The sequence below is a fragment of the Gymnoscopelus microlampas genome (genome assembly GCF_963454915.1).
Source record: "Gymnoscopelus microlampas genome assembly, chromosome: 21".
Taxonomy (NCBI): Eukaryota; Metazoa; Chordata; class Actinopteri; order Myctophiformes; family Myctophidae; genus Gymnoscopelus; species Gymnoscopelus microlampas.
The window spans coordinates 37,289,342-37,302,992 of NC_139958.1; the positions used below are offsets into that span (position 1 = coordinate 37,289,342).

A 13,651-nucleotide genomic window follows, 5' to 3' on the forward strand; every position below is an offset into this window, starting at 1 on the left:
TACTCGATTTTAGACTCGATCGTACGATGGTGTCATGTAGTGTCAAAAGTAGCAAGCTCTACAAGCTCACAACGTGTCGCATACGCCGCATCCGTTGTGAGCTTATAGATCTGAATCAAAAGAGCAAAAATCGTCCTCCTGGTGGCACTATAACAGGGCAATGTTAAAAGGATGGCATGTATTCCTCCGCCTAGTGGGAATGTGCGTGCAAAGTTTCACTGTACTTTTACTCCACTACAATTATTTGAAAAATTCAATTACAAGTTACTTTGCAGAAATTATTACATTATAAAACATACATTAACCACTTTAGCCCTATTTTATACCTAGGCTGTTTGAAAATAGCCGATCTACAAGCTCACAACGCGTCACTATGCGACGTGTTCCAGACTTTTAATTGTAAAAGAGTACTTCTACATTGGAGTATTGATATTTTTGACTTTGAGTACTTTTTCCACCACTGCCAACATGGTATGGTCATTTTGGAGGCTGACGAAAATGCTATTTCGGTGTCCCAGAGGTCACACATTTTCAGAGATGTCACAGATTCAACTTTGACAGGAAGGGTATTGTCACAATTTAGCTGAAGACACTCTCTCACTCTCTGTGGAATGAAATTTGAGAACCATCTTACACTTTCTTTTCCCCCTTTCAAGGAAATAAACGGAGACCTAAATAATTACAGTCCCATTAGGGGCTTATATTTCCAATTGAGGCATTCAGCAGCAGTGGTGTAAAGTAACTAAGTACATTTACTCAAGTACTGTACTTAAGTACAATTTTGAGGTACTTTTACTTTACTGGAGTGTTTCAAATTTTCCATACTTCTACTTCTACTCCACTACATCTCAGAGGCAAATATTGTACTTTTACTCCACTACAATTATTTGAAAGATTTGGTTACTAGTTACTTTGCAGATATAAATTATTATATTATAAAACATACATTAAACACTTTAGCCCTATTTTATACATAGGCCATTTGAAAATAGCCAATTTACAAGCTCAGAGCTTGTAGATCTGCTATTTTCAAACATTTTAGTACTTTTACTTTTGGTACTTTAAGTACATTTCGATACCAATACCTTTGCACTTTTACTCAAGTAAATTTTGAATTAACAGACTTACAGTACTGTGTTTTACTTGTAACACAGTACTTCTACATTACAGTATTGATACTCTTACTTAAGTAAAACATTTGAGTACTTTTTCCACCACTGATCAGCAGGCACTCTTATCCAAAGCGACCTGGGAGATTACAGTAAGCAGAGAGTACGCATGCACCCTGTTCAACAAACAGTAGTGTAAATAGTCTCAAAGTAGAGTACAGAGAGAACAACGTAATGCCTCAAAGAAACTACGGTACCAGGTAAACATCAAACCTAGCATCTGCCTAAACAACACGCTATCTGAATGAGCAGTTCTCAAACGTTTTCCAAGTCAAGGAAACCCCCAAATTGATATTTATTTGGCCGCGCAGCCTCCAAATATTATGTGCCAGGGACCCCCAGAAGAGAAGACGTAGAAGAAAAGATGATTGTGTAAAAAATGTATATATATTCAAACAATTTCACGTTTAAAAAAAAAAAAAAAATCAACATTTTTCAACACATTTTAAGATTTTTATAAAAAATTTCAATATAAAAAAAAAATAAATCAAGATTTTTCAAAAACGTTTAAAAAATAGCAGACGTTCAAGCTGCTACAAGCTGCTAGTGCTACCCCTGGGGGGTCCCCAGACCCCACTTTGAGAACCATCACCAATCTACATAACATTCTTAAAATGATATGTGAAAAAAACTAACCTAAGTAACCAAAAAAAAAAAACAAGTGGAAAAAGTAACCAACATATACTGTATCTGCATAGAAAAACTAGAATCTCTATAAAACGGTGACAGGAGAAGGTCTACAAGGAGAAGAAGAAGAGTACTAGAGGGGGGATGATAGAAAGTTATATACAGACAAGATTCAGAACCATTTCTTTTCTTTTCTTTTTTTTAACACCCTCTCCACTTTCCCAGGTGACTATAGATAGCAAGCCTGTCCTCCTTGCATGCAGAGTGTCTGACCGTCTGAGCAAAGCGCTGGTGGATGAGGGGTGGGGGGGTGGGGGGTTGGGGGGGGGGGGGGGTTTCGCCCCCTTCAACAATGCCCCCTTTGTCCCGGGCTAACACTGTACCTACCAGCCTGCTCTTTGATTCCCTGCCAAGACAAACCACTGTGTTGGGTTACAGTTCTTGTAGCAAAACAATCTGAGCTTGTGTTTAATAGACTACAGTCTGCCTGCATTGGGCTGGCTGTCAGTCAGGGCACACAGCTGACCGGGGGCCCCGCTCCTTATCCCATTAGCGCTAATGAGAGAAGGGTATGTAGGCTCTGTATGTATGTACGCATGTCGACGAGGGAGTATATAGGAAGAGAATACATGAATACAGATAACTACAGCATTAAAGAGACGGACGAGAGATTAAGCCTTAACCCACTAAGACCGCGAAAGCATCTGTGTCATTTTAGATTTGAGCCAAAAAAAAGCATTATTTTACACTTTGGCTATTCAAAAATAGCAGATATACAACTTGTAGATCTGCTATTTTTGTAAAGACGTTAAAATTTGTGCAAACTTAAAATATATACATTTTTTTAAAGCGAAAATCTTTTACTCAAGTATTTGCTTCTGGGGGGGTCCTTGGAACAAAATATTTTGAGATGGGGGGTCCGCGGCCAAATACGTATCATTTTGGGGGTCCTTGACATGAAAAGGTTTGAGAACCACTGACATAGAAACATAGGTTTTTCAGAAAACTGATAGGATTTAGACAAGACGTTTGTAGAATCGGCCTCAGGTCTTAAAGGGTTAAGGGTCATATATATCATAATGATTCCGTTTCATTTTCATACCCTCCGGTAGCCCCCCCGAAGCCTCTAAGCCGGTGGTTTCCCAAACTTCTTAGCTCGAGGAGAATAGAACAGAAAACAGCGCTCTACAAGGTCACAACGTGTCGCATCACGACATCAGTCAGTTGTTTAAGTACTTCTTAACTTTTTGTTTTAATGTATGGAAGTTTTTTGATTTGCAGAATCACTGCTCTAAAACACACACCTCCACCTGCTCTCTCCACTCTCTTTCCAACTCCGTCTCATGCTAACTCTGTCTCATGCTGGTGTATGAGACAGATTCCCCCCCCCAGGGACACCCAGAAGAGAAGATTCATGTAAAAAAAAAAAAAAGGGGGAGAATTTCTTTTTATATAGGCTATATTCACAATTTTCCCAACACTTTCGATATTTTTCAAAGACGTTCAAAAATAGCAGATGTACCGTGCTGCGAGCTCGTACGTCTGCTATTTTTGAATAGCCAACGTGTAAATGTATAAAGTGGTTAAAATGATTGTGATGCTACATTAACTACCCCCCCCCCCCTCCCCCCCCGAACCTCACTTGGAGAACCAATGTCAGATACACCATTGGTCCTCAAAGTGGGGTCCTTGGGGGGGGGGGGGGGGGGTACCAGGGGGTCCCCAGCAAAATTTGTTAGTAAAGCGTCACAGTCTTTTTAAGCCCTTTAAGCATATTTTATACTTTGCGCTATTCAAAAATATCAGATCTACAAGATTTTCCAAAATATCAGATCTACATGCTCGTAGCGCGGCACTCGGCGCCGCCCTACGAGCTTGTAGATCTGATATTTTAGAAAACTCCCGAAAATGTGTGTAAATCTTTCAATCTTTTTTTTAAAAGGCGAAGATTTTTTTTAACACAAATCTTTGCTTCTGGGGGGTCCCTAAAACAACATATTTTCAGGTGGGGGGGGGGGGGGTGACCGTGGCCACATGCATATCAATTTGGGGGTCTTCCTTGGCGAACGAAAAAGTTTGAGAACCAATGTCACATACACACTATATGGCCCCCCGCCCACCGTGACTAGTACCGCTGGCTGGCTCGGAGCCGTGGCTACAGTTTGCTTCTACTACAGCAGAGAGTAATTTGATTCGAGTGCCAAGATTCATTTTTCACATAGCCTCTGGCAGCCGTAGCCCTCAGCCAGACCCATAGATGTTCGTCCAGTGAGTGTGAACTAAGGTAACGTGTACTGTGTGTGCGTTTTGGGAAAAGCGGGCTGCACATACTAAATCCCGTGGTGGGAAAAGTACTCCCATTGTTTTTACTCGAGTAAAAGTATCAATACTGCAATGTAGAAATGCTCTGTTACAAGTAAAAAGGCCTGTGTTCAAAACGTTACTTTAAGTAAACGTGCGAAAGTATTGGCATGAAAATATACTTAAAGTACCAAAAGTAAAAGTACTAAATGTTTGAAAATAGCCGATCTACAGGCTCACAACGCGTCGCGATGCGATAGCCTATGCCTATGTATAAAATAGGACTAAAGTGGTTCATGTATGTTTTGTGATGTAATAATTTATATCTGCAAAGTAACTAGTATAACTAAAGTTTTCAAATAATTGTAGAGGAGTAAAAGTACAATAATTGCCTCTGAGATGTAGTGCAGTAGAAATAAAAGTATAGACAATTGGATATACTCTAGTAAAGTAAAAGGACCTCAAAATTGTACTTAAGTACAGTACTTGAGTAAATATACTTAGTTACTTTACTCGACTGCATAAATCTGATTCTGTCAAGCAGATTCTGAAAAGGCATGGCAAGACCCGTCACACCATTCCTACTGACCTATACCAAATATCTATGTCCCGAATGGTCCGTTAGGTAAGACCTAATCTGTAGGGTTGTCGAGATTATGACGTTTTACTTCACGATTGATTGTCGCTCGAATAATTGCGATTAACGATTTCAATTGTGTTTCTGTCGTTGACAAATGACTTACATTATTTAATATACTTTTTTTTTTAAACATAGAATAGTGGAAATAGCAGATCTACATGCTCAAGACGCGCCATGCCGCGTTTTGAGCATGGAGATCTGCTATTTTTTTTAAATGTGGAAATGATTATGGCGATCATCTCAAATTATTTGCGATTAGGCGATTATGTAATCATTGTGACAGGCCTAAATCTGACCTAAAGCCTGTTACACGGCCGGATATCTACAAGCTGCGACGTGTCGTGACCTTGTAGATCTGCTGTTTTCGGTGCGATACCAAGTATTAGTCTGCAGTGGTCTTTTTGGCATTCTCATACAGCCAACTATCTCCCTGGACCTGGAGAGATCATTTAATTCAGTGGTTCTCAACATGTGGGCTGGGCAGGGGCGCCCTCTGGTGGGGCCATGAGGAATGCAATCGATTGATCGATCACAACATGCTCTGGAAAAATGCAAATACATATAATTTTGGGGGTCCTTGACATGAAAAAGGTTTTAAGCACCACTGATATAGCAACATACGTTTTTTCAAAAAACTGTTAGGATTTAGAAGACATTTGTAGAATCCCCAGAAGCAAAGATTTGAGTTACAAATGTTCGCTTTACAAGCTGATAGCGCTGCACTCGGTGCCACGCTATGAGCTTGTAGATCTGCTATTTTTGAATAGCCAAAGAAATCTACAATGACACAGATGCGTTCCGGGATTGAATGGTAAGTATACAGCATACATACCAAGTACAACTACTTATTCACCCTGGAGACAAATGTTTGTATTACTTTTTTTTGTCATCTGGAAAAATATGTCACAAATGTAACCAGATAGAACAGATCTGTATACATCTTCTGCTTCCTAATGTTTAGTGTTGTTGCTGTGCAAGTGATTACTTTACATACTGCATTCTACTATTGGAACCTGTTGATTGTCTTTTTCTTGTACAACACTGCTCCCAACAGGCCAACCAACTGTATTACGTGAAGGACAACAAATTAAGCATCATCTTGGGACCAAAGCATCATCCAAAATATTTGTAACATAAACCTGTCACCTGTAACGGTATCACATGGGAGCACAAGGTTTTATAAAGCAATGTCATTAACAGGTTACAAACCACCGAATTTAAATTGATCTTATTGGATGACTAGTGTAAGTATAATTACATTTCTTCGTAAACTCCCTCTATGTCTGCTCTGATTTCAAGAGCACTTTCATATCAGTTCATTTTACGAACGCTCCGAGTAGATACTTGATAACTAACTAACATTTCCATTTTCATCTTTTAAAATTAATTCAAACTTGAGGGACCAGTTCCGGGGTCCATTTGGTTCCATTTGAACATCCTCAGAGTTAAATGAACACTTAAGGATTTTACAGTGTAGATTGGGAGACAGAAATCGTATCAAATGGGGGAAGAATCACAGACATAGCACCGCAGTGCCAGTTAGACCAGAGGATCCCAAACATTTTAGCTCAACCAAAAGAGAAATCTCCCCGGGAAAATAGCCGTCGCATCGCGATGCGTTTTGAGCGTGTAGATCTGCTATTTTCACGACTTCTTAAAAGTAAAAATAAAATTAATTTCTGGAATTTCTTTGATTATTTCGTTGTTTCATTGTTTCATGTATGATGTTCTTTTAAAACATGTTTGAAATGTGTTTCATTATTTTATTTTATCTTTTGAAATAATTAAAGAAATTGTAGGAAACAAAAAGGAAACAAAAAGGTATATACTCGCGACCGATTATTTGGGGACCACTGGGCCAATAATTTGATGACCAGCGGACCGGTAGGCAGCGGTTCCGGTAGGAGACACAAAGGAGACCTCTTTGTGTCTCCTACCGGAACCGCTGCCGGTCATCAAATTATTGGCAAATTATTGGTTTAGGAATGCGACAAAAACAAAACAATACGCATTAATTCAAGTCTCCATGGGGTGACTAATCGATAGGAAAAAAAGTCATTTTGGGGGTGAACTATCCCTTTAATCCTAACCTCACAAACACTATGCCTAACCCTAACCTTAACCCTAACCCGAACCTCACAGAAACCTAAGCTCAAAACCACGCCCACCTGGGCAAAACACCGGGGAAGAGAGAGTCTGGTGCTTTACTGTCTGTACCTGCGGCTGGGTTTCTTCCCTCGCTCCTCGTCCTCCTCCTCCCTGGCGTCTGTCTTCCTGTCTGCAGCTTTGTCTTTCTTCAGCTTCTTGGAGATGAGTTCTCTCATCTTCTCCTTCTGGTCAGAGTCGTAGTCCTCCTCCCCTGCACCCATCTCCACCTCGCTGTCATCGCCGTCGTTCACCTGCACAGAACGCGCGAAAAGCGCAAATTAACCCATTAAGAGCGGGGACGCATCCGTGTAATTTTAAGATTTCTTTGGCTATTCAAAAATAGCAGATATACACGCTCATAGCTCATAGTGCAGCGCTATGAGCTTGTATATCTGCTATTTTTGGAAAAATGTGTGCTATTCTTTGAATATATATATATATATATGTTTTAATTTAAAGCGAACATTTTAACTCCGATCTGTGCTTCTGGGGGTCCCTGGAACAACATATTTTGAGACGGGGGTCCGCAGCCAAATACATGTCATTTTGGCAGTCCTTGACATGGAAGAGTTGGAGCACCACTGATATAGTAACATACTGTTAGGATTTAGAAAACATTTTTAGATAAAGTATTTGGCCGCGGACCCCCATCTCAAAATGTTTTGTTCCAGGGACCCCCCAGAAGCAAAGATTTGAGTTACAATCGCTTTATATATTCAAAGATTTGCCAAAAAAAAAATCAAGATTTAAAAAGAATTAGTAGATCTACAAGCTCATAGCATGGCACCAATCAGACCAATCAGAATCAAGCATTCAACCAAGCCGTGTAATAATATGTTATACATACCTCAGCCACACCTTCGGCTTTGGTTTTCCTTTTGGATAAAGAAAGCACATATCACATTACCATTACAATAGTGTGTGATTAGGACTTTTTATAACAACACTTTCATGACAGAAAGGAGATTTATTATTAGGCCTATCACAATTATTGCATAAACATCTAATCATGATTATTTGAGATAATCACAATAATTCTTTTGCATAATCGTCATAATCATTTCCATGTACGTTTTCAAAAATAGTGGAAATAGCAGATCTACAAGCACTAAAGCTTTTGAACTTGTAGATCGGCCATTTGTGATTCCGAAGTATAAAGTTATTAAATAAGTACTAATAAGATATTTGTCAATTTTCCTTATTTTTTTTTACAAAATGTAATACATTTCTTATTCATAATGTTCCAATGTTCAACAGAAACACAATTAAATCGTTAATCGCAATTATTTGAGCGACAATTAATCCGCAAGTAAAATGTAATAATCGTGACAGCCCTACTTATTTTCCCCGAATTATAATTGGTTGTGCGACGCCAGCGCGGCCCCGAAAATAGCTGATCTACAAGCTTGCAGATCAGGCTATTTTCGGTGTGCGGCACCAGCGTGTATAGATCCGGCTTTAACCCATTCAATCCGGGGACGCATCTCTGTCATTTTAGATTTCTTTGGCTATTCAAAAATAGCAGGTATACAAGAACATAGCGCGGCTATGGGCTTGTAGATCTGCTATTTTTGGAAAATCTTGAAAATGTGTGCAAATCTTTGAATATATATAATTTTAAAGTGAACATTTGTAACTCAAATCTTTGCTTCTGAGGGATTCTACAAATGTCTTCTAAATCCTAACAGTTCTTTGAAAAAAAAAACGTATGTTGCTATAATATATCAGTGGTTCTCAAACTTGAGAACCACTGATATTACCAGTGGTTCTCCACTTGTCAAGGACCCCCCAAAATTATATGTATTTGGCCGTGGACCCCCCATCTCAAAAATATTTTGTTCCAGGGACCCCCCAGAAGCAAAGATTTTAGTTAAAAATGTATATATATATATTCAAAGATTTTCACATATTTTCACTATTTTTTATAATAACCAAACGTTCGTACTTATCAACAGCTGGAACAGAGCTCAGTCTGGGGTCGTCCTTCAGCAGGTCATGGCTGCTCTTGCTTTTTCCCTTCAGCGTCTGTGGAGACAGTGGGGCAGAAAGAATAAACATTTCGTTGTCGTCGGGCAGAAATCTCTTATCTCCATGTTCTAAATTAACCCATTGAACTGTCTCATTTATAGATTTGAGCTAAAAAGCATTATTTTACACTTTAGGCTATTCAAAAATAGCAGATATACAAGCTCGAGTGCCGCGCTATGAGCTTGTAGATCTGCTATTTTTGAAAAATCGTGAAAATGTGTGCAAATCTTCTGAATATATATATTTTTAAAGCGAACATTTTAACTCAAATCTTTGCTTCTGGGGGGTTCCTGGAACAATATATTTTGATGGGGGTCCGCGGCCAAATACATATAATTTTGGGGGTCCTTGACATGAAAAAGATTGAGCACCACTGATATAGAAACATAGGTTTTTCAGAATACTGTTGAGATTTAGGAGACATGTAGAATCGGCTTCAGGTCTCAATGGGTTAACGTCCTATTATATACAGCGTCACACAAAAGCATCAAAAGTAGCAGATCCGCAACCAAAATACTTTTGCTGTTTTGTTTTTTTTGTATCCTGAAAAGTGACACTTTTGGACGTATGAGGTTTCCACCCGACAGAGACGATTAGTTTTTTGCATTTTATTAAAATGTATTTTCTCTTTGACAGTCAAGAAATACGTTTATTTTGTATTTATTCTTGTTTAGATGCATTAAGGTCTTTACACAAAAGGTGACGAATAAACGACCAGAAAAACACATTGGCAACTATTCATTATAGTTATAGTTCTGAATGAGGCAGAAACCTTGCATCTCCACATTTATACTTTTTTATGTATTTTTTGTAACAGAAGTATTTCTACGTTGTGGTATTGATAATTTTAAAATAAATAAAACATGCGAGTACTTCTTCCATCACTGTACCGCACATAAAGAATAAACAGCAACAGCAGTTCCTCCAGAACGTCTTCAAAATGGATTACCTGACTGACTTTATTCACCACCTCCTCGTCTTCTTCGGCTTCCTCTCCAAATGATAACAGACTAAAGTTCCTAGAAATTACATGTAAACATGTCAATAGGCTCTATTCACAGCAGCCATATTATGAAGACATTCACAGGTGTTACCAATGATACTAATGAAGGCTCTGTTACATTTAGTGTAGCACAGTGGTTTCCACGACCCCCATAACTCTGAGAGTGAACAAATGGAACCAAATGGACCCGTTACACACCTGTAAGGGGCCATTTGGAAGCCCATGAGGGTCCCTGGACCCCAACTGTAGACCCACTGGTGTAACAGAGTGTTTCCAGTGAGCCAACATGCACAATATCAGCACCCTGACTCTGTTTGACCAGAATGGAACAGAGCCTTCATTAGTATCATTGGTAACACCTGTGAATGTCTTCGTAATATGGCTGCTGTGAATAGAGCCTATTTAGTATAATGATGATGATGATGAATAAAAAGAAGAACAATGAAGCTTGAAAAGCAAAGATGAAAACATAGGGTAATTATTATCCGCCGTAACGCATTGGCGCAGCCGGAAAAACTAGCCGATCTACAAGCTCACGATACGTCGCATTCTCGACACGTTGTGAGCTTGTAGGTCCGCTATTAGCCGAGCACTCACTTTGTGGCCTTTGACTGAGATTTCTTCCCCTCCGCTTTATTTTTCTCCTTTTTGTCTTTCTTAGATTCACGGGGAATGATGTCGTCAAAAGGGGAATGCAACACCTGTGAAGACAACAATGTTTATTAACTCAATATCAGATATCAGATATACAAGCTCATAGCGCTGCGCCGAGTGCCGCACTATGAGCTTGTAGATCTGGTATTTTGGAAAAATCATGAAAGTTGCAACACACTTGCAATGCCCACAGGTTGGGAGCGGCTGCCATGGGACATACTGTACCTCAGATGTTCTTATCTTATGTGGATTCAGTGGTCTCTCCTCATTGTCACATTCAACTTCTGCTAATCTGAGCATGTTGTAAACAGTGTCTCCTGTGACCTACAAAACAGCAGAGAGATACCATCATTTTATCTATCAGAAAGCATTTTGATTGTACCAAACGTATTAGTCCTCATAAGATGCTTATTATGTGTTAATAAGACTATATACGTTAATAATAGCATCGTAAACATGATTATTGTTAGATTATAAGACATTTATAAGCGCTCGGAAGAAACTTGTTAACAGTTTTCATTACACGGCTTGGTTGAATGCTTGATTCTGATTGGTCAATCACTGAATTCAGCTGTGTGATATTTCTGGATAATGACCGATGAGTTCAATAACAGACCGCTGTCTAATCAAAGACTCAGAGCACCTGGCTCGTATCAATCTGCGCTGCTTGATTTTGTGCCGTATCCAACATGACAGCCATCTAAACAAACACACCATGTCATTTACAGCTAAACGTTGCTCTCAAGAATGTTTTTGAAAACATTTGAAGCGAGAAATAGACGAGGCAATAACCGAAAATGTATTGTATTTGATCAACACTTCCTTGTTTTCCGAGGCGACCATGTCCGCCCAGCGCAACCCTTATGGAATACTTTCATTGTCTTAAGCAAGGAAATACTTTGTTTCGCTGTTACTTTTGGGTCAATTTATTAATGTATTTATGTAGCCATGTAATAAGCGGGATGATTGACGGGTCGCCCATCAATTATCACTTGCATAGACTGCTTAAGTTAAAAACATTTTTAAAAAAAACGCCTCATGAGGTTCTTAGTTAGCATTACGAAGACACACACCAAATGTTTTTTTTACCTTGCCAAATACGGTGTGTTTATTGTTGAGCTCGTCCGCACGCCCCAACGTGAAGAAGAACTGACTCCCGTTGTCATGAGGCCCTGAATTCGCCGAGGCGACCAGTCCTCTCCGGTTGAAACGCAGTCTGGAGTGAAATTCATCCTGAAAGCGGGAGCAAAGGAAGTTACCCACAGTACAATCAATCAAGTCAATCAAGAATCTGACATATCGTCTCTGTCGGATGGGAACCTCATACGTCCAAAACTGTTACTTTTCAGGATTCAAATTCAAAAGTAGCATATCGCTTCGCGCCGCGTTTCGATCTTGTAGATCTGCTACTTTAAATGCTTTTGTGTGACGCTGTAGTGATCAAGTAGGGCGTTAATTTACGAGAAAAAAAACACACAAAAAGTTAGAATATGTAGATAGGAGGTTTCTGCCCGACAGCGACGATATCCACTATGGTTCTCAACATGAGGACCGGGAGAGCGGTTCCGGTAGAAGACACAAAGAGGATCCTTTCTGTCTCCTACCGGAATCGCTGCCTACCGGCCCGCTAAACAAAAAAATATCCATGAATTCAAGTCTCCGTGGGGTGACTACTTATAGACTCCATTTTGGCAGGGAAATACAGTACAGTATAGGAGACAGATAGGTTTCCTGACCTTGAAGGGCCGACCGTAGATAGACTCGCCACCGCTCCCCGTCCCAGAGGGGTCCCCCCCCTGAACGATGAACTCAGGCACCACGCGGTGGAACAAGGTGCCATCGTAGTAACCTGGACAAAATGACAACATTAACACATTAAGACCTGTGGCGATTCTTAAAAATGTTTTCTAAATCCCATTTTTTTGAAAAAAATCAAAAAACCTTTTTTTCAAGATTTTTCAAAAATAGCAGATCTACAAGCTCAGCTTGTAGATCTGCTATTTTTGAATTCATTCAAACTGATTAACCCATTTAGACCTGAGGCTGAGTTTAACTACCGTAACCCTATATACAGTAATTCGTTGACCAGGGGTCCCCAAGGGGTCTATACTAGGCCCCCTCCATTTTTCCCTCAACGCCAAATCTCTTTGGAAGAAATTCGATCGAACAAGATCATAAGGTGTCGTGTTGTGACGCGTCATGAGCTTGTATTTTCACCAACTTTTTCCTATTGTGACATAATTGTCCAGAATAGGGATGCTAGGGTTCTTTCTTTCTTTTCTTTTTCCTTTATTTATTAAGGGGAGCCCACTGAGAGCAAGCTCTCTTTTTCAGGGACGCCCTGATAACAGCATAAGCGCATATAAAATACATACATAATGAAAAACAATAACAAACATTTGTTCATGTGGTCAACAATTAGTTCTGGTTCAGCCTGGAGCCAATGAGTCATTTTACCTTCCATACACAGCTGCACAAAGTTCCTGCATGCTTTTGGAGCCTCCTTGGACCACAACTCAATGTCAATGTCACCTGCTGACGTCTTCAGCAGAACCTACGGAACGTTCAGAGCAAAATTACAATGTTTTTCTCTACATTTCCCTTAATGTCTTTCTGTTATACTTATAATGTACTGTTAATAAATACAATTAAGAAGAGCAGATTGTTTTTTATGTCCTGTCAAAATGTTTAGGTTTTTCAACATTCAACGAGATCATGCCATGATTTCAGACAAACTTAACTTAACCAAACTAAGGCTAATAATAATACAACAAACATACATAATCTTTAACCGTACCTTTAAATGCGACATTTTAACACACAAAACATGATCTAGTTCATATTATATATCCAACCTATTCTGTAGAGTGACAATCCGTAAAGGTGTCTGTAGATATCGATATCGTTTTTGCACGTACTACGTTATTCAAAATGCTCTCACTGAACACACAGACACACACTTTGCACTTGATACACTTTCCAGTACTTTCTAGTTAGGAACCAAATGGACCCTTGTATATCTGTAACTCAGGAGTTTACAAATGCAACCAAATGGACCCGTTTGCACACACTCCGAGTTCT

The 13,651-nt window shown here is 39.5% G+C and overlaps 1 protein-coding gene across 2 annotated transcripts in view; it reads right to left on the bottom strand.

Moving 5' to 3' along the window:
- Positions 1 to 13,651, bottom strand: part of cwc27 (CWC27 spliceosome associated cyclophilin) — a 51,544-nt gene that overhangs the window by 36,315 nt on the left and 1,578 nt on the right. For both annotated transcript variants that reach the window (XR_014600004.1, XM_084047348.1), the window contains exons 2-10: positions 13,028 to 13,124; positions 12,307 to 12,419; positions 11,660 to 11,803; positions 10,796 to 10,894; positions 10,514 to 10,617; positions 9,863 to 9,932; positions 8,831 to 8,910; positions 7,733 to 7,760; positions 6,955 to 7,136 (exon numbers count right to left, since the gene is read on the bottom strand). Coding sequence is in view for 1 of the 2 variants with exons in the window: in XM_084047348.1 (XP_083903474.1) it covers positions 6,955 to 7,136; positions 7,733 to 7,760; positions 8,831 to 8,910; positions 9,863 to 9,932; positions 10,514 to 10,617; positions 10,796 to 10,894; positions 11,660 to 11,803; positions 12,307 to 12,419; positions 13,028 to 13,124 (917 nt within the window). In the remaining variant the exon portion in view is untranslated. The remainder of the gene's footprint in view (positions 1 to 6,954; positions 7,137 to 7,732; positions 7,761 to 8,830; positions 8,911 to 9,862; positions 9,933 to 10,513; positions 10,618 to 10,795; positions 10,895 to 11,659; positions 11,804 to 12,306; positions 12,420 to 13,027; positions 13,125 to 13,651) is intronic.